This window comes from Kryptolebias marmoratus, linkage group LG7 (assembly GCF_001649575.2).
Source record: "Kryptolebias marmoratus isolate JLee-2015 linkage group LG7, ASM164957v2, whole genome shotgun sequence".
NCBI classification, from domain to species: Eukaryota; Metazoa; Chordata; class Actinopteri; order Cyprinodontiformes; family Rivulidae; genus Kryptolebias; species Kryptolebias marmoratus.
In genome coordinates this window covers 1135358-1155033 of record NC_051436.1, presented here as the reverse complement: position 1 = coordinate 1155033, position 19676 = coordinate 1135358, and the positions used below count along the sequence as shown (strand labels likewise).

Sequence of the window (19676 nt, the reverse complement as noted above, 5' to 3'; positions counted from 1 at the left end):
GGGGGGGGGGCGTTCTGTAAGTGGGTGATCAGAAGAAAATACTGCAGATTAAAAACTTACACATTTTTACAAGCTTTATGTTTCGAACTGACTGAAACAGATGTAGTGAAAACAAACTGAAATGTTTATTATCTGTAAGTTTAGTCGAGGATTTCTGTCCAGTGAAGCGCCACCGTGAAGGAAAACAGCTTCAGGGTGATTTTTGCATCCTGTGGTTTCTGTTGCATAATTTCTGTTGGCCAGCGGACCTTGACCAAAGAACTTCCTCTTCTGGCTCCGCTTTTAGATTCACCCCCAACACTTTCACGGCCCTGAGGGGGATTATTGAAATAAGAACAAATAAAACCAACTGAAATGTGGACGTTTAACTTGATGACATCAACCCGGTCAGCTCTGACTCTGACTCTGGTTTATCTATGAAGCCCAGATTTATAAATGACAATAAGAAGCTGTCAGAGAGACAAACCTCCACCAGGTGTGATGCGGATCATAATCTGGATCCAGGTGGAGATGAGTTGATGATCAGCAAACGTTGGGAAAGATACTGCCGGAGTAAAGCTCGGTTCAGGAAAAAAGAGGAAGAAGGAGCCGCTGAGCGTTCATTTAGATTGTCTCTGGAGCAGGTTAAAAATCTGCTCGTTAAATTTATCTGTGATTTGTTTTTAGGTTTCTACCAATCATGTTTGCTCCTGGGACTGTTTTCCAGGAAGGCTTTAAAGTTCATTAGTTCATAGTTCTGTTGAAAGAGTAATAATAGTTAAAATAGAAACACCACTATTTATTAAATTATTGTTTTATTTTGTCTTTAATTAGCAGCTATTAGTGCACGTACATAAATCTGCCAGAAGAGGGCACACGCTCCTCAGGAGGAACCTGAAACTGCAGAAACAACCCTGCAGTTTCTGCAGGATTGAGCTATAAAGAAGGTGACCCTTTCTGCCTCTCTGTTAGAGGTCTCCTGCTGATGGTTCAAGACGGGGGACACTCTGGACAGGTCTCCAGACCACCACAGGGACACATGGAGACAAACAACCATTTACACTTTCTCACTCACACCTAAAGACAGTCATTAATTAACCCAACATGCATGTTTTTGGGAGGAACCCGGAGTAAACCCTCCACCCAGAAAGGCCCCAGGTTGGGAAGCAAACCTGCGACCTTCTTTCCGGGAGGGGACAGCTCTAACCACTGCACCACTGTGCACCACATCAATCGTTATGTTTGTCTAATCAACAATCGTTTAAGTTTAGAGTTTCTACAACTTTTAAACTTCTAAAAAACCTTTTGTCCTGGAATCAAACTTTGATTTAAAAGACTTATTTTAGCCAACGTGTGCAGTTTTATTTTATTTAGACCTCCAGTTTAAAACTAACTCAGTTTGTTTTTCATTGATACGATCAGAAGGCGTTTTCGGTTTCAGCTGCTTTAGATCACTGTTGTTGCTTTGTTCCTCGTGTCTTTTTGTCTCCTGTAACGTCTTCTAGGTCATCCGTCCTCCCTTTAAGATTCAGGTTACATGAAACCTAAGGTCCAAAGAAGAGGTTTAAAACCTTTTCTTATCTTAAGCTTCTTTTATTTGCGAGTTACAGACTTGGTTTGGTGCCATTTTTAAATACCTTTGATCGCTTTTGTTGGATAAACATGAATACTTCTGTCAGGACTATTAATGTTCTTCTACGTAGTTGTTTAATATTTCAAACACTGAGATTTAATTCTATATTTTCAACCCGCTATCCTTTAAAAAAAGAACCATTTAATTAAAACCTTGCAGTCAGTCAGCAGAACGCTTGAACCAACAAAAACTCAACAAAAATCAGGTCACGTTAGGTTTGACTCTTGTTTATAGAACAACATGTTGACAAACTTTACTTTAAGGTCCCTTCACATGGACTGATGACCCGGCCCGTTCCACCTGGGAGGACCCTGTTCTGCGTGAAGACGATGGCGCCGCTGTTACGCTTTTAGAACTCGCCAGACGGGCTTTTCCTGACAGAGAAAACTTTATAAAGTCTGGGAAGGTTTTTCTTCAGAGACCTGGTGCTGAATAATCTTCTCATCTACTTCTGAAATCAACCTGATTCAAGATGGCCGACACAGCTAATGAAGCATAGCAAACAGCAATGGTTATAGCTATGGTAGTAGCTGAGACTGATCTTCTACACGTACTCTGAGCACGAACAGATTGTGTGGCATCTTTGTTTAAAAGTTTAGTGTGCGAGGCGGCGTGTACACGATATAATCCAGGGTTTTACTTACAAGCTTTGTCTCTAACCCAGATCTGGACGATAATAAAAGGCTGTAAGAGAAGAGCAGATCAGATAAGAGCAACATGGAAATCTGAAATGTGTAATCGAGGCAGAGGTTCAGACTCTGAACAATGCTGCAGGACTGATACTAAAAACTCCAAACTGGATCATTTGTGAAATAAAATCTGCATCCATACAATAAATAAATCAAACAAAGTGACATGTGTTGAAAAGGTCCGTTGTTTTTGTGAAGTTCAAACTTAAAACTACAATACCCTTCATGAGAAGCAGTAAGCCTGCAGGATATAAAGCCGAGAAGCAGCCGAAGCTTCAACACTTCAGCTGATCCTGAAAGGAAGTGAGTATATGTTGGATCATCTCCTGAAATTATTCATATGAATTTAGATGGAATAATATCTGTCAGTTTGTTTAAAAAGCTTTCTGTAAAGTCTGGATCTGATTCAGCAGCTCAGAAACATCATTCAGAGTTTAAACAGGAAGTTGGACTTTAAATGACTGAGCTGAGGCTTTTATATCTTTAATCATTTTTACTCCATCACAGCTGAAGTTTTCTGATTTTTACAGATTTTTCCACAGAGTGTTCAGCTGACAGTTGATGACGCCGATTAATTTACAAACTCTTCTTACTCCCTCAACTCTTCTGTTGGTACATATATAAATTATACATCAACATGTAGACCTTTTTAGTTTAGTTTATTCCAAAGTTATGTTGGGATCTCAGGCAGCAGCTGTAACAGGACCTTCAGGAGTTTCTTTAGAAACTTTCTAGCTGATAACTTTTATTCGTCTATATTACTATAACACTGTCACTTTGTGTTTTGGAAGTCCAGCCTCCATCTTCACCATGAAGCTGCTCGGTGTTTCCCTCACACTTTGCGTCGTTCTGACCCTGAGTCAGGCACGTCCTTCGATGACTCCAAACCTCCCTGGACTTATGGAAGAAGGTCTCTGTAACCTCAGGAGGCAGAACTGCTCCGTAGATCCAAGCTACGGAGACTGGTTCTGTCCGAGGTGTGACACCAACGGGAACTTCCTCCCGCAGCAGTGCTCTTGGTTAACGGGGTCCTGCTGGTGCGTCAACATCGTCACCGGAGAGGACATCCCCGGCACGAGCACGATGCCAGGGGAAACTGTGGAAGACTGTGGTGAGCGGCTCAACTGAACTATGTGATGAAAGGTAAATGAGACTAAAGTGTTGGTATAATCCATCCATCTGTCCATTCATCCAGCCAACCATCCATCCAACCAGCCAACCAACCATCCGTCCAATCATCCATCCAACCATCCATCCAACCATCCATCCAGCCATGACTCACAGTGGGAACCCCCGAAGAAGGAACATTCAGAAGAAGAAGAAGAAGAAGAAGAAGAAGAAGAAGAAGAATCAGAAGAAGGTGACAGAAAGCCCCTCCGACCTGCTGAAGCACATTTAGACAAAAAACAAAAACTTTTTTGTTTAAAAACAAAAACTTTCCTTCTCAATAGAAAGATATTGTGGTTATTATTAATAAATTAAAGTAAAATAAAATATTGCTTCAACTGTAAATCTGATAGCCCTTTCAAACTAAGACCACTACTAAAAACTAATATTTGCTTTTACTGCAAATTTTAAAGTAAAAAGTAAAGAAATAATTGTAACTAAGTGGTGGTTTCAAAGAAACAAAATTTTAATTTATTATCAGAAATAGATTTTTTTTCTTCATTTGTTGTTCCACACTGACTAATATAATCTCTTTTTTCCCACTGATTCATCATTTTAAAATGTTTAGATAATTCTAGTTGTATTTTGGCGCCACCCAGTGGCAAAACGGCTTCATAAATAAATTTTGATACCAACAAAAGAAACAAGACTGAAGGCCTAGATGTGTAGGAAACGTGTAATAAAGTGTTATTTAACATATTTTGTAGAAAATAACGAGATCTGCCCAGACGGTTGGTCCATGTTTGGCAAACGGTGTTTCATCTTCATCGACGCCCCGAAGACTTGGACCGCCGCCGAGGTGAGGACTGATGTAACGTCCCGCAGCAGGCCTTTTATTTTATTTTAGGTTTCTTTTTGAATCTTTTTCTCTGCAGTTTTACTGTCAGTTTGAAGGCGCTCACCTGGCGTCGGTCCACAGTTCTGAGGAGTATCGATTCATCCAGTCTTTGAGCAGAGGAGACTCTCACGACTTCCCGGAAGCCTGGATCGGAGGCAACAACATCATTCAGGTCAGGTTTGCAGCCAAATTCAATAAAAAACAGTGTACAGAGGGACAGACAGTATTCAGTCATTTCACTGGTTTCTTTTTAATTTTCTACACTCCTCTTTTGGGGAATTTACTTGTGTATAAAACATCACACACAATAAGTTGGTTTCAATCATTTCTTAGTTTGTTTGACGATATAAATTTGTGCCTGTGTGTCTCCACAGCCCGGTTTCTGGATGTGGTCCGATGGCTCCGAATTCAACTATGAGAACTGGGTTGATGACGCCAAACCGTTTAAAAACCCGAATCGCTGTCTGAGAATTAATTATGGAGGTAATGACACACACACACACACACACACACACACACACACACACACACACACACACACACACACACACAGACACACAGACACATTCATTTCTGTAGCCTAACCTTGATCTTAACCCTAACCATTACTAGTACATGCCTAACCCTAAGCCCCACTAACCCTATAACCTTTAACCTTGGTTTTTATACACTTTCCCAGTAAATCCAGCCTTAAACCTTAACCTTTTAAGTCCAGCCCTAAATCTGTGCATCCCATCTCCCTCTAAATCAGGGGGGGTCAAACTCCAGGCCTCGAGGGCCGCTGTCCTGGAGGTTTTAGGCTTTTCTGCTCCGACACACCTGATTCAAACGGTTTAATCACCTCCTCACCACATCATCAGGTTCTCCAGGAGCATGGCAGCAAGTCGTCCATTTAAAGCAAGTGTTTTAAAGCAAGAACACGTCTAAAACATGCAGGAGAGCGGCCCCTGAGGAATGGAGTTTGACACATGTGCTTTAAATGTCTGTTTTTCTTTCTGTATTTCGCTCACCTTCCTCTTGTTTTTCATTGCTTTTTTTCCTCAAATCAAACACAGAACATGAACGTATCAAACATGCCCCCGCCTGGTTGTTTGTATAACGTCAATCTCATACTTCTAAAATCACCCAAACATGAAATCAGGGGGTCTCCTGATGCTTCCTTTGCCTCAGACACAACATAAAGGGAGGTTCAGGTACCTCATCCCTAAATCTAACCTTTAACCCCAAAATGGCGCTATGGTTCCAGTGAGGAGAACCGGACCTGACGATGTAGGTGACGTTACCAGAGAAGGTCCCTTAGAGGCAACCAAACCAGAACACCCACACACACACACACACACACGGTCATGTTTAGCATGTTGACGGGACTCCAGGCCAAATGTGTGACGGATTCGAGCACCTTGTCCTGCAGCAGAGCTAACAGGACGTGCAGTTAGTCTGTGTAACCTTCATCATTCTTTAAATAACCTCATCGAACTGAGACCTCTGTCTGTGTTTCCTTTAGCGGAGGAGCTGAAATGGTACGGTTCCTTCTGCTTCAACGGTCTGCCGTTCGTTTGTTCCAAGAAGCCCGAACACATCTGAGAGCCAACATGTTAATGTTTTCTTTTCATTTACTGGGATTAAAACATAATAGAAGTCAGAAATTGGTGTTTTTGAAATCAGTTTATTAGACCTTTTTCTGCATATCATTTTGTTTTATATTACAACATAATCAAAAATAAAATGTTAAACTAACCAATAAAAAAGCAGCAACAAAAACTGACTGAAAATTATTGTGAAATGTGTCTTCAACAAAGAGAGGACCAGGTTTATGAAAAGGAGGCTAAATTATTCCTCAGATGGTGTTGATTAAAGAAGGTCAGAGCCTTTTTATGGAAAAATGTAAGGGTCAAGTTTATAATGAACTTTTTATTAAAAACAGCATACAGGTGTGAAAGAAGCTAATATTAAACCTCTACACTTCTGCATGAATCTCTTATTGTGAAGGACTGAAGGAAGTTCAGTGACTTCTGCTTCTTTGTTTTATTTTGTAGTTAACCCAATAAAAGTTAATCTCTAGGCTACAATAAAAATACAAAACAAAAGCTGTTGGGTTTTGAAGCACAGCAGGGTTCACCTCATTCGGTTCAGTCTTCAGATACTATTTAGGCTTTTTTCTCTGTGTTTTCTCCAGGTAATAAAAATAAAAGAATCAAATGTTAGTGAAGTGGCAGAGGCTTGTGGTCAGAACTTTTACCCTTTTGGACCCAACCAGACATCTCTCCCTCTGATCTCCTCGTTTCCCGGCAGAAACAAACTCAGTAACGTTTGTTTTAAAGATAATTCTCTCTGAACTGAATTTAACTCCAAATAAATCACTTTTAGCAACAATAATCATCATTCCCATCACTATAAATATTAAAAAACAAGTTAGTTTAGTTTAGTTTGCACAAAACAGAAAAACATCTTAACAGTGAAACCACAAGAAAGACAGGCGGGAGATCGAGTAATCGCTTGTGTCTGTTAGCAAAATATCTCATGACCAGGGTCACATGAAACTCTCAGAAAGTGATGTTTGGGTGTATATCTGCTTTAAGATGGCCACCATGGTCCTTAGCAAAGTCAGAAACATCTACAGCTTCGAGCACCGACTCCTCATGTCTTCATTTCAGACTTTAACAACCCTTTTCATGAATGTTAGTTTTAATTTCAAACAACTAAATACGATAAAAGGAGCTCCTGTTTACGACCACTAACAAACTATTCTGTAACCGCTGGAGTTAAGAACCAAACTTTCCTGGTTTCTGAACAAGTCTCGAGTTTATAAAATGACTCAGCAACATGTTCTGGTTGTTTTTCTGACGGTAAATCATGAAATCCACAACTTTCAACACATCTGCTGAACAAATTCTGACAAATCCGTCCTTTTGCCCTTTTGTTCCCGGCCGGAGTCAGGATGTTACTGATCAACTGCAGCCGGTCGATAACTCAGAGGAGGGACAGAATAAAACCCAGATCAGGACAGATCTCAGGGAAAGGAGGAAGAGGAGGAACACTGGTAACGATGAAGGCACTGCTGTTGCTGTTTCTGTGCGTTTCTGCCTCCTGGGCTCAGGACGATCTGCAGTACGACGACTACGACTTGGTGAGAAGTTCCCAAAGATTTCAGTCAAATCAGGCTAAACACCAAGAAATTATTCATTATTTATTCATCGTCTGCTGCAGGTCGCTTAGAATAATATATCATATCAGTATATCAAAATATGGGCTTTTAAATAATGTAACTATTAATAAAAAGGGAATTTTTTTTTTTTTTTCAATTTTAGGTTAACGAAACGAGCTGAATAATAAGGAAAAACTGAAAAACTTTATGCTTTAAAACGATGCTTTCTATTTTTTAAACAGAAAGAAGTTTGTTTTGTTTCTAAATAATTTTTATTCTTAAATAAAATTTAAATAAATAGTTATTTTATTAAAGTTGAATAAACAGTTCCCAGCAAAAATCCTATAACTGCACTTTATATAAACAATTCAAAGGTTTAAGTTTTAAATTATAAATGTATTATAACCCTTTATTAATTTTATTTATTTAAGTATCAATGACAGAAAAACTTATCAATAATATAAAATGTTTATATTTTCTTATATCTGTAAAATTTCAGTTTTTGTTCACAGCAGGATTTACATCAATTAGAAAATAAATCTAATAAGATTTAAACATCAGTTAAATCAACAAATAAAATATAAATTTTAATGTTTTTTTTACCTTTTTTCACAGGATGCCAAGGCCTCAAATGCAACGGTAAGAAGAACAAATCTGTTTAAATAAGTTTTATTTCATTTATCTTTAATATAAACGTATTTTGTTAAAGAGCCCAGGAACGAGTCTGGACGCTCGAGCTCATCGCCCAACAACCGGCCGAGAAACGTACTCTTCCAGCCGCAACCCGCCTCCGCCGATCAGCGGAGGCAGCAGGTAAAATCACACAAACCTCAAAGTAATGACTTCACCAACTTCAAATTCATGTTGTCATTTCAACGATGAGTCAGCGCCAGAATTACTGTTAAAACAAATTAAACAAATCAGGCTCCAGCTTAAATATCATCTCATTGAAGGGCTGCTTTAGATCATAAATATGCCCAAATTATAATTTTATGTAATAATTAAATTCTGTGAATGAATGTCACAAAACAATGAGTTGTTTAAAGTAACATATGATGGGATTACTCATGTGAAAACATGACTTTTACATGACTTTTACATGCTTCCCCTCCGGGTTTGGAGCATTTTCATGGCGACACGTGAAGCCCATGTCCGTCCTCATAAAGTCTGTCTTCTTGATGGTTCTGGTTCTGGTTCTGGTTCAGGTACCGCGGCCGGCCCACCCCAGCCCCGGTCGGAGGCCGTCGGGAGCAGGAGAAGGTGGAGCAGCCCGAGGCGGGAGGATGCACCCACGCTTCAGAGGCCATGGTGCGAAAACAGCTCCACAAATCTGAAAACAAGGAAACCAGGAAGAGATTAAAACAAACGATTTGTCGTGTTTTTAGGAAGTTGAAGTTAAAACCAAAACACTAACCAAGGCCAAGAAATTAAAGTTTTATTTCTGAAAGTGCATCATATAAACAGCTCTGAGGCACAGTAAGCTCAGTATCAGCTGGAAGTGTCCAGAATCACCCAGAAAAGAAAGTTTAAGAGAAAGAAAAAGAAAAATCTGCCTAAAAGAGCTTTTTTGTCCATCAGGGCGTTCTGTGTCCCACCGGCTGTGAGCTGAAAACCATGATGGTGAAGCAGGAGAGGAACGTGAAGATGGTACGTTTTCCTCTTCATCAGCTTTTTACAAGAACATTTCTAAGAAAACCCAGGAAGATGAGCTCAGACCAACATCTGCTGCCCCGTCATGAATAAAAAACAATTTAATTTGATTTTCAGGCCATTAACCAACTCAAGCCGGACGTCCAGGAGCTGTCCAGCTCCACCAACAACGTCTACAACTATGTCCACAGCATGTCCAACTCTCTGAGGGAGAGACAGCGAGTCTTCACCGGTGAGAAGAAAACATTCGTTCAAAAACAAGTTTCAAACTAATTTAAAAACTGGAGCTTATTTTGCTTTTAAATGGATTACTTTAATATCATAGTGTTGACTTTAAGAGGCGACAGTTTGGTCCAGATTTTTATTATTTTTTAATTTGTATAAAATATTAAATAATCTTTCAACAGCAGTCAAATAAAATAAATATTGTTGGTCATCTGTTGAACACCAAAGATTTGAACTAAAACAATTATTTTACTGCCAAAAACTAAAACCAACATAGTTGTTGAGAATCCAGAATCCAAATGTTTTATTTAAATTTTTACAAATTAAAAGAGTTTGATATGTTCGAATTAATATTTGATTAGTGGGTTACATGAAGGACAGGTGGACAGGTGAGGTCAGGTGACGCTCGCAGACCTCTGTAGTGAGAGTAGGGAGCAGGTGGAGCTCTGCTCTGGCAGAGAAAAGGAATGAAAGTCAGTAGAAGTCTCATCATGTGTATGTTTTGTCCGTTTCCTGATGCCTGCAGGCAACAGCAGGGTAATGGGTCAGTACACGGATCAGGTGGAGGAGCAACACGCCTACATAAAGGAGACGGTGGACACCATCTTCCCTTCAAACCTCAGAGTTCTGCAGGTGAAACATGAGCTGACAGCAAAACAAAACAGCGTTAATTCTGAAACTGAGTTACTGAAGCTAAACGAAGCAGAACATTAGCTTAAAGCTAAAAGTAGCAAAAAGCTAGGAAATGTTTAAAGCAGCAAAGGGCTAGCTAAAAACAGCAAAATATTAATTAAAAGACAAAATCAGAAAAGGGCTAGATTGAAGTTAAAGTAAGAAATGGCTAGTTAAAAGTACCCAAAAGCTAGCTAGAAGATAAAAGTGGCAAAATAGTAGCTAAGAGTAGCCAAAGGCTAGCAAAAATGCTAAAAGTAGCAAAGAAAGAAAAAATAGAACAAATAAACTGAAGCAGATTTGAATGTATTTTTATACAGAAAATATTGGTAAATAAAGTTAAATATTTATAAAAGTCAGAAACTAAAAATCCCAGCAGCCGTTTCCTGAATGAGCCGAACGTTTTCATCTATGAGTGGCTAAAATAACACAAAGTCTGCAGTTAGATTATAAAAACACGTAGAAAAAGAAAAACAAACAAACAGGAAAACAAAGTGAATGATGAATCAGCATCAAATAACGAATTCATCAAATGTTGTGGTTTCAGGGGGTTCTGGACAAGATCAGGTTGAAGATCCAGAAGCTGGAGAAGGCCATTCAGTCCCAGAAGGACCAATGCAAGGACCCGTGTATAACCACGTGTCCCATCCCGGTGGTGTCTGGTGAGTGGAGGCAGAACCATTTCTGACTGCCGTGAGCCGTGCAGTGAATTCATTTAGCTGATTCAGAAGAACGGATGATCTAATCCCCGTTGGGCTCTGCAGGAACCTCTGCTGAGACCAAAATACGATGACATTTATCTGTTTTTGGTAACTCCAGGTAAGGAGTGTGAGGACATCTACCGGCGGGGAGGACGGGACTCCCAGATGTACATCATCCAACCCGACTCCTTCAGCCCTCCGTACAAAGTCTTCTGTGATCAGACCACGAACAACGGAGGTACCAGTAGTCCACCTGTGCAGCATTTTTGCATCGTGAGTTTCTTGGTGAAACTGTTTCTAAGAGTCTCTGTTGTTTCCAGGCTGGGCTCTCGTCCAGAACAGGCTTGACGGCAGCGTGGACTTCGGCCGGCGTTGGGACGAGTATCGCCGCGGCTTTGGCAACATCGCTTTCAGCTCCGAGAAGGGTTTCTGTGAGACTCCAGGTGAGGCATTAAACAGGCGTCACTCTTATACTTCGGCTGTAATCTCACCTTCCATCCTTTCATGTGACAGGTGAGTACTGGCTGGGAAATGACCGCATCAGTCACCTGACCAAGATGGGCCCCACCGAGGTTCTTATCGAGATGCAGGACTGGACCGGGGCCAAGGTGAGTCTACCCTATTCATTATAAAAATGTTTAACTGGAGCTTAAAACCCATTTAAATGCTCACTTTGATCAACTCTATTGACTCTCAGAAATAAATTGCATGTGCAACATTTTATTTACCATTTAAAATACTTTTTTTTATTCACTACGAAGAAGTTTTTATTATCTCTTTGAAAAAAAGCTGAAAATGTCCCTTCCTTTACATGTAGGTGCACGCCCAGTACCGCCAGTTCACCATCCAATCAGAGACGTCCAATTACATGTTGGCCGTTGACGGTTACTCTGGTAACGCTGGCAACTGCTTCCTGGAAGGAGCCCTGGAGCTTTTTGGTGTGAATCGAACCATGACCATACACAACGGCATGATGTTCAGCACGCATGACCGAGACAACGACAACTGGTAGGTGGCCAAGGAAACGTTGAGTCGCTTCAACACGACGCTTCACATCAAGTACTGGGTTCGTTGTTGTGGGCACGGTCACAGAATAAGAGGTTTGTGTCCTCCAGGAACCCCGGAGATCCCTCTAAGCAGTGCTCCAGGGAGGACGGAGGCGGCTGGTGGTACAACCGCTGCCACTCGGCCAATCCAAACGGGCGATACTACATGGGCGGCAGCTACACGTCACAGATGTCGAAGCACGGCACGGACGACGGCATGGTGTGGATGAACTGGAAGGGGAGCTGGTATTCCCTCAAGGCCATCAGCATGAAGATCAGGCCTTACATCGCCTCCAGATAGCTGTGCTGAAGAGTCGACACGTGCAACGCAAACAGGAAGCTGTCAAAATAAAAGACAAAATGTTCAAACAGGGGTTTCAGATGAATCACATGACAGTGACAAACACTGATGAGGATTTGATCAAATCCTGTTTGTTGATGGACTCGAGCATGTTTACACAAGTCTGGACAAAAGATGTTTAAGAAAAGTTAAAACAGTTTTTATACTAAATAAAATAAAATTAAAAGTTCGGTCCAGCTGTGAGTAAACATGTTGTGGTTCATCTTGTTGTTTGTGTCTTCAGTACAAAATCAGGAGCAGTTACTGAAACTGTCCTCTGCTACTCAATAAAAACATTGAGGAACCTTCATTGTTTGGCCTTCGTTGTTTTTTATCCACACTTTTTAAATAAAAGTTCTTTACAAGTAAAAAAAAAGCATCTTAATGTTGTCAAGTTTATTTTTATAACATATTTATTACAATGAAATGTGCTTATAAATAAAAACACCAAGTACAAACAAAACAAGTATGGAACCCACACAGTAAGGGACTTTTTACAATAATATGGAAAAAAATAAAAGTAGAAATCCTTGCAGAAATATTAAAACTTTAAGCAAAGATCTGAGATCTGATCTGATGACTTTTAGCTACGATCAAGTCTGAGCTCAACTTTCAGAAAACTGGTTTCCTGTTTGCTACAGTTGACTTCAGAGGAGTTCATCCAATGATTAGTTCCTCAGAGTTTCATTAAAACCCGTTCGCTGGTTCAGGAGAGGTTCTGTAAGCACACAGAGGCAGTTACATGCTCGCCTGCCTTTCATCGCAGCGGGCGATAGCTGCTGAAATGTAAAAGCTTCAAAGTTTACATTTAGGTGAAATTATAGATTCACTAATCAGAATAAACTTTAGAAAACAGTTTGAACTATAAACAAACAGATTTATTTTCTCCTTTTGCCTATTTACAGACTTTGAGGTAAAATAGGTTCATCAGGATGCCCCGCCCCCAAAAACCCAACCTGCTGTGATTGGTCAGCTCCAGTGGTGTGATCAGGCTCCTCCCACTATTTGCACCAACTCTGCTGAAATTTGACCTGAACCATTAAACAAACATAAAACTATTAAACTCAGCAGGAAGTCATGAACTTTTACTGAACATTTTCAAACAATAAACTTAAATATTAATAAAACTGTCGTTACTGAACGATGCAGAAACACAAACATGAACAACTAATTTGGTTTATTAGGGACCTAAAAGACAAAACCACGACTCCCCCTCAGCTTCCAGGTAATTCCTGCGGTGGAAAAGCACCTTTCAAACCTTGAATAAAAACATGTTTATTTATTCTTTTTTCAGGTTTCAGGTTCTGCAGAACTGAGCGTGTGCAGCTCTGCGGACTCGTTCAGCTCCAGTACCAACTGATTCACCCCGACGTCCTCGAACAGGTTCAGGAGCTCCGTCCGGACCGCTGGAATGGTTCTGTATTCCACAGACGGCACCGGGCCAACGTCAGAAGGCTGCAGCTTTATCTGTGGGGTCTTCATAGGGGGCGCTGCAGCTTCGTGTTTCTGTCTGACCCTTTGGGCCGTGACTTTCAGGTCCGTTTGCAGCGACTCAAAGCCGTGATGATCGGCGCTGAACGGCAGCGCCACCCGGCAGGTCCCCCGGCAGGTCCGCAGCTTCATGTCAAGGTCCACCTGGGGGTTTAAAGAACATAAGTTAACGTCAAACTGGAGTTTAAGGCTCCACAGAAATCACAAAAACTGATTATTATAACCAGCAACGTACCAAAAACCAACCACCAGGAAGTTTATTGGACCATCTCAAGACTACATGGGGTTTATGACAAGCAAAACATAAAAATAAGATTATCTGACAAACAGTAGGCTGATTTTTATCTTCTCTGAATGTTAAACCTGTTTTCAGATCATTTATATACAACTTTTCCTTCATGTCTTTAAATGTGTTGACATCTTGATGAGGACTTTTAATTTGAAGTACTTATGGAGACAAGAACTGTTTTAGAAAAATGGTTCTGTGGCAATCTGCCATTCTGCTACCTGGTGTGTGTCTCCTGACTTCCTGATTGGTCGGCCTCCTGATGACTCTCAGCTGCTGCAGATTAGGATCAGCCGCTCAAGCATTCTTAAGGCAGTTTGGAGGGACAGACCAACGCATCCATTACCTGTGGTAACCCGTCTCAGCCACTACCTGTTGCTTGTATTAAGAAAGTGTTAACTTGTGCATGTTTGTACCTATCCAGGGTTCCTGGTTCTGTTCCCGAGCTCACCTTTGTTTCCAAGCTGCCGTCTGAGTCTGCCACCTACGTACCTGTGAGTCTAACTACCTGAGAGCCGCCAAGTCTGCAACCTGCTACACCTGTCTGTCTCCTGTTCACCTGTGGATGTACTTACCTGAAACCACTGGGGATCAAAACCTACCTGAAAGCCTGACCTCCTCCTCGGAGCAACTGCTACCTACCTCCACCTGTAAGACTAAGCTGGCTAACTTACCTGCAACCGGCCTACCAGTAGCAAAGAACCCAAACTTACCTGCTCCTCTCTCTCTCCTCCAGATCCTGTACATAGCACCAACCGGCACTGTAAATAAAGTTCCCTTACCTTTTGCTAAAACTGTTCTGTGTCTTCCGTACCTCGAGTTACTCACTTTTGACAATAGCCTGAAAACCTAATAGATTCCAATAAAATCATAAATGTGAGAAAAATAAAAGTAAAAAAGGAAATGTGACCAGTATTTGAAAACTAGAACATATTTGTAGAAATGTTAAATGGTACCAAAGCAGCTTCCTTTCGTAATAATCTAAGCTGATAAACAGCTGATGTTTTGATGTATTTTCTTGTTTTTCCCAAACTTCAGGAGGAAATCAAATCAAAAACATGATGGAAATGGAAACATAACAGGAGATTATAATAAAAAATGATTCTGTGATGATGTGTTGGCACTGTTAGTAGCTGTCATCTTATTCCTTACCTCTGTTCGATACAACTCCTCCACCTGTTCCTCAACATGGCCGCTCAGATCGTTTAGTTTTTGTGCCAGGGCGGCCGATTGTTTCCGTAGGAACGTGAGGTTCCTGGTCAGAACGTCTGCACGTTCCACAAACTTCAGTTCTGACACTGGGAACACAAAAACAGACCTTTTAATGAGTCAGAATTACGAGCGTTTCATTTTGCCCAGGAAATCCGACCCAAACGAGCCCCGACCGTATCTGCTGACGATGACTCTCCGCCTGGAGCTGTAGACGTCGGCCATCACAGACATGGACTTCTCGCTCCTGTCTTTCTGCAGTTTGGCTGTTTTACAAACTTTCTGCAGTTTTCTGTCCACATCTGTCTCCAGCTGGGAGATCAAACCCTGCAGCCGACAGCCTGAGGGACATTTAGAAACCTTTGGAGAACAAAACTCAAGTTTAGAGACTGAACCTCAGGGATTTATCCCAGGTTCTCCATTTTTCCTGTTTATTTCATTATGTTTATCTAAGAAGAACAGATGATAAACAAATTACACACAGTAAACCATAATTTAGCCACTAATCCAGCTGATAGAATATCATTATTTTGTTAAATGTTTATGAAACCTGTTTGGTGTCAGATTTTTCCACTTCTTACCCAATCATCATCCGAGCAGAGGGGGGCGTGGGGTTTTAACGAGCACTGATGGTTCCTGAACACGCCGCTGGGATGCTGTCGGCCATCTTGTTCCTGCTGTTGGAACCTCAGACACACTGCAGAGGATCAAAAAGAAGGAGGTCAGTTTACCTTCAGATAAAACGTGTTTGTTGACTGTTGGACCGCTCAAAGATCATGTTTGTTCTGTTGTGAAGAGGCGATAACACTGAAAGCATTTAGACCAAACATCACGTTTACTTTTAGGCTGTTTTTTAAAATCTTTAATGCATGTTTAATTTTATTTTATTGTCATTAAATGCAGTAAAAAGAAATCTAAGGTGCAATAACCTAACAGACAAACACTTAAAAACTACATAAAATATATACAAGTTTAACTGCAAATAAGGCTTCTTACTTTAACTAAAATAAAGTTATATACTTATAATAAACAAAAGCAAGTGTCCAATAACAAAAACTTAGAGGCACTTTTATGGAGTTTGTGAAAAAGTATTTAAAATATCTTTTATTTTTTGTGGTGAGAGTGAAATGTTTGACAAACAGAGTTCATCAGGATGACTTTCTCTGTTCCTCATCAATAACCACCGAGGAAGACGTTAGGCCTCCCTTAAAGGAAATAAAAAAGTTACATGATTAAATTAAAGGAATGCATATCACCCGCTGCCTTTCATGCTAAAGTTTTAAACTAAAATCATCTAAAGATGAGAAATAATGAAGATCAAACCTTCAAATGATCGTTGTTTGTGTTCCTAAGGTCAATTAGCCATGGTGGCCATCTTGAATTGGTCGTAGATGTGAATTCAGTGATTAATTTCTCCTGTGGTTCATCAGATACACAGGCAGTTACATGATCGCCCGCCTTTCATGGAGCATAACATAATGTGGAGGCTATAGAACTGAATTATTATTGAAGAAACAGCTAAAGCTTACAGTTTAATCTTTTCTAACAAACTAAAGTTGTATAAACTTTAAATAAATTAATTGAGTTTTTATTCCTTTTTTTCTACGTTCACTTCATCATTTAAATTTCTTTATTTGTCCAAAAGTTAAATTTTTCTTCATTTAAAGTATCTTCTAACAATCTGGATGATTTTGTGATTTCCGTCAGTCTTTAAATATAAAACATGATGTTTGTAAGTTGGTGTTGACCCTCCCGGGGTCACCAGGGCTTCTCCACCTCTGGGTTAAAAAAAGAGCCGGACTCTCAGCAGCTGAAGTGAAGACAGATATTTATTTACTGATCAGAGTTCAGCCATCGATCGGTACAGACACAGGGACAACGCTGGACTGCTGACAAACGGCTCAGTGTGCTGGAAACAGATAACAGTCAGCAAAAATACACAACACTGACTTCATTTTGAAATCTCACAGCTGAACTAAGGTTCTTTGGTTCTTATACTTTTATTGATTCTGTGCATAAAGTCTGCATGTTTTTATTAAAAGGCAGCCGGTCGAACGAACATCCGAACCGTTTTCAGGCTGTATGTTGCTGGTTTGTACGTCACCCACACCACTCCATTCTCAGTTTGATAGGGCGTGTTTGTTTTCGGGTCGTATAGGCCTTTGTAATAAATCCCGTTTAGGTTTGCGGACTGGCAGCTGTTGTACCACCACCCGCCCCCGAACTCCTCCGCACAGTTCCCCTGACACTCGTCGTTGTCCTTGTCAAAGGTGCTGAACTTCCTGCCGTTGTGGGACGTGTCGGGCGTCTTTCCGGGCATCAGCAGAGCGTCCCCGGCGTCTCCGGTGTACCCCGACACGTGCAGCGGGTATCCCTCCTCCTCCGTGCCCACCCTGACTGTGTATTCAGCAATAGCCACGCCCCCCTCCCAATCCTCCAGCTCCACCTTTAGCATGGTATCGCTCTGATTGGTCAGCAGATGGAGGTTTTGGTTGCCCAGCCAAACGTCCCCCTTCCCGTTAGCGTCAACCTTGCCGAAGCCATGGCGGTACTCGGCCCAGGAGCGGTTGAAGCTGATGGAGTCACCCTCCCTCTGCTGAACTAACAACCACCCACCCATTAGGCCCTCCTGCCGGCAGTACACCTCCACTGTGGCCGTGGAGTCCGAGCTGCCAGGTCTGATTTTAAACAGGCCGTTTGTTTCCCCTTTCAGGTGCTTCTGGTAGGCGTCGACACAATCTGCGAACAGAGAGGGGTACACTGAAGGCCACGCGTTAGCTCCGACCAGCGCTGGGTCAGCTGGTTGTAACTTACTGCAGAAATCAAAACAACCACTTCCCCCTAAGAAAATTAACTTCCATTTATACCCCAACAAACTCCAGACTGAATTTGGATCACTGACATAATATTTCTTTCGTTAACTACTTGTTAGCCTACGTGTCTCTAGTTTTTGTTGATTTTCTTGGGTAACCCATTGAGCCAAATGTAATCTAACAAAGTCTGAAACTCTGAGGCCAATGAGATAAAAATACTGCCTTCACTTCTGGTCTTTGGTACATAGGGCTAGCTAGCAACCTAGCTTCTGCTAAGACATGCTACCTAGCTGATCGTTGCCTTCTTGGCTTTGAAGATTTTATTCCAGATCGGCTGTTTTGGTACCTTTTCCTACATAATCATCCTGCCGTTCGACAGTCGCGCTCTTCAAACTCCGTGCGTGGAAATCAGGGACGTCATCTTCTGTGTCGTCGGTCATGAACCCTCCGAGGTCAAGCCCGGTGCCAAACGGGTTCATGAGCCCGCTTTTAGTGTCTCCCAACAGGCTTCCCTTTGTGCCGCCAGACTGGACGGTATGAACTGAGGAGGAGGAGGAGGAGGAGGATGCATGGCTGAGTGTCGGGAACAAGGAGCTCATCCCTCCCTTGGTGAAATCAGTGCCCTGACACTCGGGCCCTCCACTGATCACTTCCTGGACCGTTTCCACCGGTCCGTCTTTCGTTTGGACCACTGTCCTCTTGATGGTCTTGGTGCAGCCGACAGTCGTGGTGGAGGCGTGGCTTGAACCCCCGAAGTCAAACCCCCCAAACCCGAAAGGATCGGATCCTCCGAGCTCAGTGATGGATTTAGACGAGTCTGAGGAAGGGAAGAGAGGAGGAGGTGTAGACGAGAGGTGGGAAGTACCTGGGACCTTCGATATGGTTGCTGGGGAGGAGCTGGAGCCTTCCTCCTCCAAGACGAACTGAACAGTGTTCACCTGGAAGTAAGAGAAACAAAACCTTCAATTAGGAGAAAAAGGGTTTGGGTGATTAATCCTATGTGTGGCAGTCCAAACGCTGCACTGAGCTAAAAAAATCACTAAATTAATCCATTTATTACCAAAAACAAACACATGGGAGAAGTTTAACTATTCTACAAAAATAAAATATAAACTCTGCTGCATGTATTCTTCAACATTTACAGTTTTTATCTAGTTTGAGTTAATCTGTCGTCTGCAGGCAACAATTATTAATTAATAATAACACTTTGGATGTTCATCTATAACTGAATAACTCTTAAAGTTAACATGATTTAATAAGAACTGACTCTACAAACATAACTTGGTCCATTTTAAGCTTGTTGAGCTGAAATGTGGAGCGGTAGTAGCTGAGAGTCGTCCCCAACATGACCTGAGGTCTTTGTTGAAAACTTTGGCATTTAAAGCAAGAAATACTTTCCCTGAAGGAATACTAGATTATATAAATATTTCATTCAGTTCAGGTTATCGGTTTAAGAAAGTTTTTTTTAAAGATTAACTTTATAAATCCTGATATTCTGAATAAAACACAAACATCTGGGTTCATCTGGAGTGATCTGGATTTAACTGGACCCTGTTTTCAAATTTAAAGTGCAGATGTTTTAAAAACATGGCCCCAGATGTGGAGGTTTTCTGTTGAAGTGACTAACTTACTGAAAGTTTTATACAGGTGCTGGTCATAAAATTAGAATATCATGAAAAAGTAGATTGATTTCAGTAATTCCATTTAAAAAGTGAAACTTGTATATTATATTCATACATTACATACAAACTCATATATTTCAAATGTTTATTTCGTTTAATTTTGATGATTA

The 19676-nt window shown here is 41.1% G+C and overlaps 4 protein-coding genes across 5 annotated transcripts in view; 2 read left to right on the top strand and 2 right to left on the bottom strand.

Moving 5' to 3' along the window:
- The first annotated feature begins 2475 nt into the window (after positions 1-2475).
- si:dkeyp-75b4.10 (aggrecan core protein) lies at positions 2476-6071 on the top strand. 2 transcript variants are annotated; one of them, XM_037976397.1, is made up of 7 exons: positions 2476-2604; positions 3098-3412; positions 3497-3661; positions 4176-4267; positions 4344-4478; positions 4681-4789; positions 5811-6071. In XM_037976397.1, exons 2-7 carry the CDS (start codon positions 3112-3114, stop codon positions 5888-5890), a joined length of 882 nt encoding a protein of 293 aa, XP_037832325.1. In that variant the 5' UTR covers positions 2476-2604; positions 3098-3111; the 3' UTR covers positions 5891-6071. The 2 variants fall into 2 exon arrangements, with proteins under 2 accessions (XP_037832325.1, XP_037832324.1); XM_037976396.1 differs by having other exon boundaries at positions 2537-2604; positions 3093-3412.
- Positions 6072-7288: 1217 nt separating this feature from the next.
- fgb (fibrinogen beta chain) lies at positions 7289-12395 on the top strand. The gene is made up of 13 exons (XM_017437002.3): positions 7289-7433; positions 8067-8090; positions 8161-8264; positions 8657-8759; positions 9030-9098; positions 9219-9333; positions 9853-9959; positions 10546-10660; positions 10818-10937; positions 11020-11142; positions 11213-11307; positions 11517-11707; positions 11815-12395. The coding sequence occupies exons 1-13, from the start codon at positions 7353-7355 to the stop codon at positions 12044-12046; spliced, it is 1479 nt and encodes a 492-aa protein (XP_017292491.1). The 5' UTR covers positions 7289-7352; the 3' UTR covers positions 12047-12395.
- A 546-nt stretch (positions 12396-12941) lies between these two features.
- On the bottom strand, positions 12942-15936 carry LOC112451446 (fibrinogen alpha chain). The gene is made up of 4 exons (XM_025010789.2): positions 15653-15936; positions 15248-15431; positions 15015-15160; positions 12942-13720 (listed from the first exon to the last, which is right to left on the bottom strand). Exons 2-4 carry the CDS (start codon positions 15303-15305, stop codon positions 13376-13378), a joined length of 549 nt encoding a protein of 182 aa, XP_024866557.1. The 5' UTR covers positions 15306-15431; positions 15653-15936; the 3' UTR covers positions 12942-13375.
- A 946-nt stretch (positions 15937-16882) lies between these two features.
- Positions 16883-19676, bottom strand: part of fga (fibrinogen alpha chain) — a 7422-nt gene continuing 4628 nt past the window's right edge. The window contains exons 7-8 of the mRNA XM_017436999.2: positions 18231-18822; positions 16883-17810 (exon numbers count right to left, since the gene is read on the bottom strand). Coding sequence (XP_017292488.1) covers positions 17107-17810; positions 18231-18822 — 1296 coding nt within the window. The 3' untranslated portion in view covers positions 16883-17106. The remainder of the gene's footprint in view (positions 17811-18230; positions 18823-19676) is intronic.

What these genes read in the sequence shown, in the direction of transcription:
- fgb (XM_017437002.3), top strand. Translation starts at nt 7,353, where the DNA reads ATGAAGGCACTGCTGTTGCTGTTTCTGTGCGTTTCTGCCTCCTGGGCT. An exon ending in AGGAGAGGAACGTGAAGATG is followed by an intron (nt 9,099 to 9,218) that starts GTACGTTTTCCT and finishes TTTGATTTTCAG; the next exon opens with GCCATTAACCAACTCAAGCC. An exon ending in GACCGAGACAACGACAACTG is followed by an intron (nt 11,708 to 11,814) that starts GTAGGTGGCCAA and finishes TGTGTCCTCCAG; the next exon opens with GAACCCCGGAGATCCCTCTA.
- si:dkeyp-75b4.10 (XM_037976397.1), top strand. Translation starts at nt 3,112, where the DNA reads ATGAAGCTGCTCGGTGTTTCCCTCACACTTTGCGTCGTTCTGACCCTG. An exon ending in GGAAACTGTGGAAGACTGTG is followed by an intron (nt 3,413 to 3,496) that starts GTGAGCGGCTCA and finishes CCATTCATCCAG; the next exon opens with CCAACCATCCATCCAACCAG. An exon ending in GAGGCAACAACATCATTCAG is followed by an intron (nt 4,479 to 4,680) that starts GTCAGGTTTGCA and finishes GTGTCTCCACAG; the next exon opens with CCCGGTTTCTGGATGTGGTC.
- LOC112451446 (XM_025010789.2), bottom strand. Translation starts at nt 15,305, where the DNA reads ATGTCTGTGATGGCCGACGTCTACAGCTCCAGGCGGAGAGTCATCGTC. An exon ending in AGTCATCGTCAGCAGATACG is followed by an intron (nt 15,161 to 15,247) that starts GTCGGGGCTCGT and finishes TTGTGTTCCCAG; the next exon opens with TGTCAGAACTGAAGTTTGTG. An exon ending in AGGAGTTGTATCGAACAGAG is followed by an intron (nt 13,721 to 15,014) that starts GTAAGGAATAAG and finishes TTAAACCCCCAG; the next exon opens with GTGGACCTTGACATGAAGCT.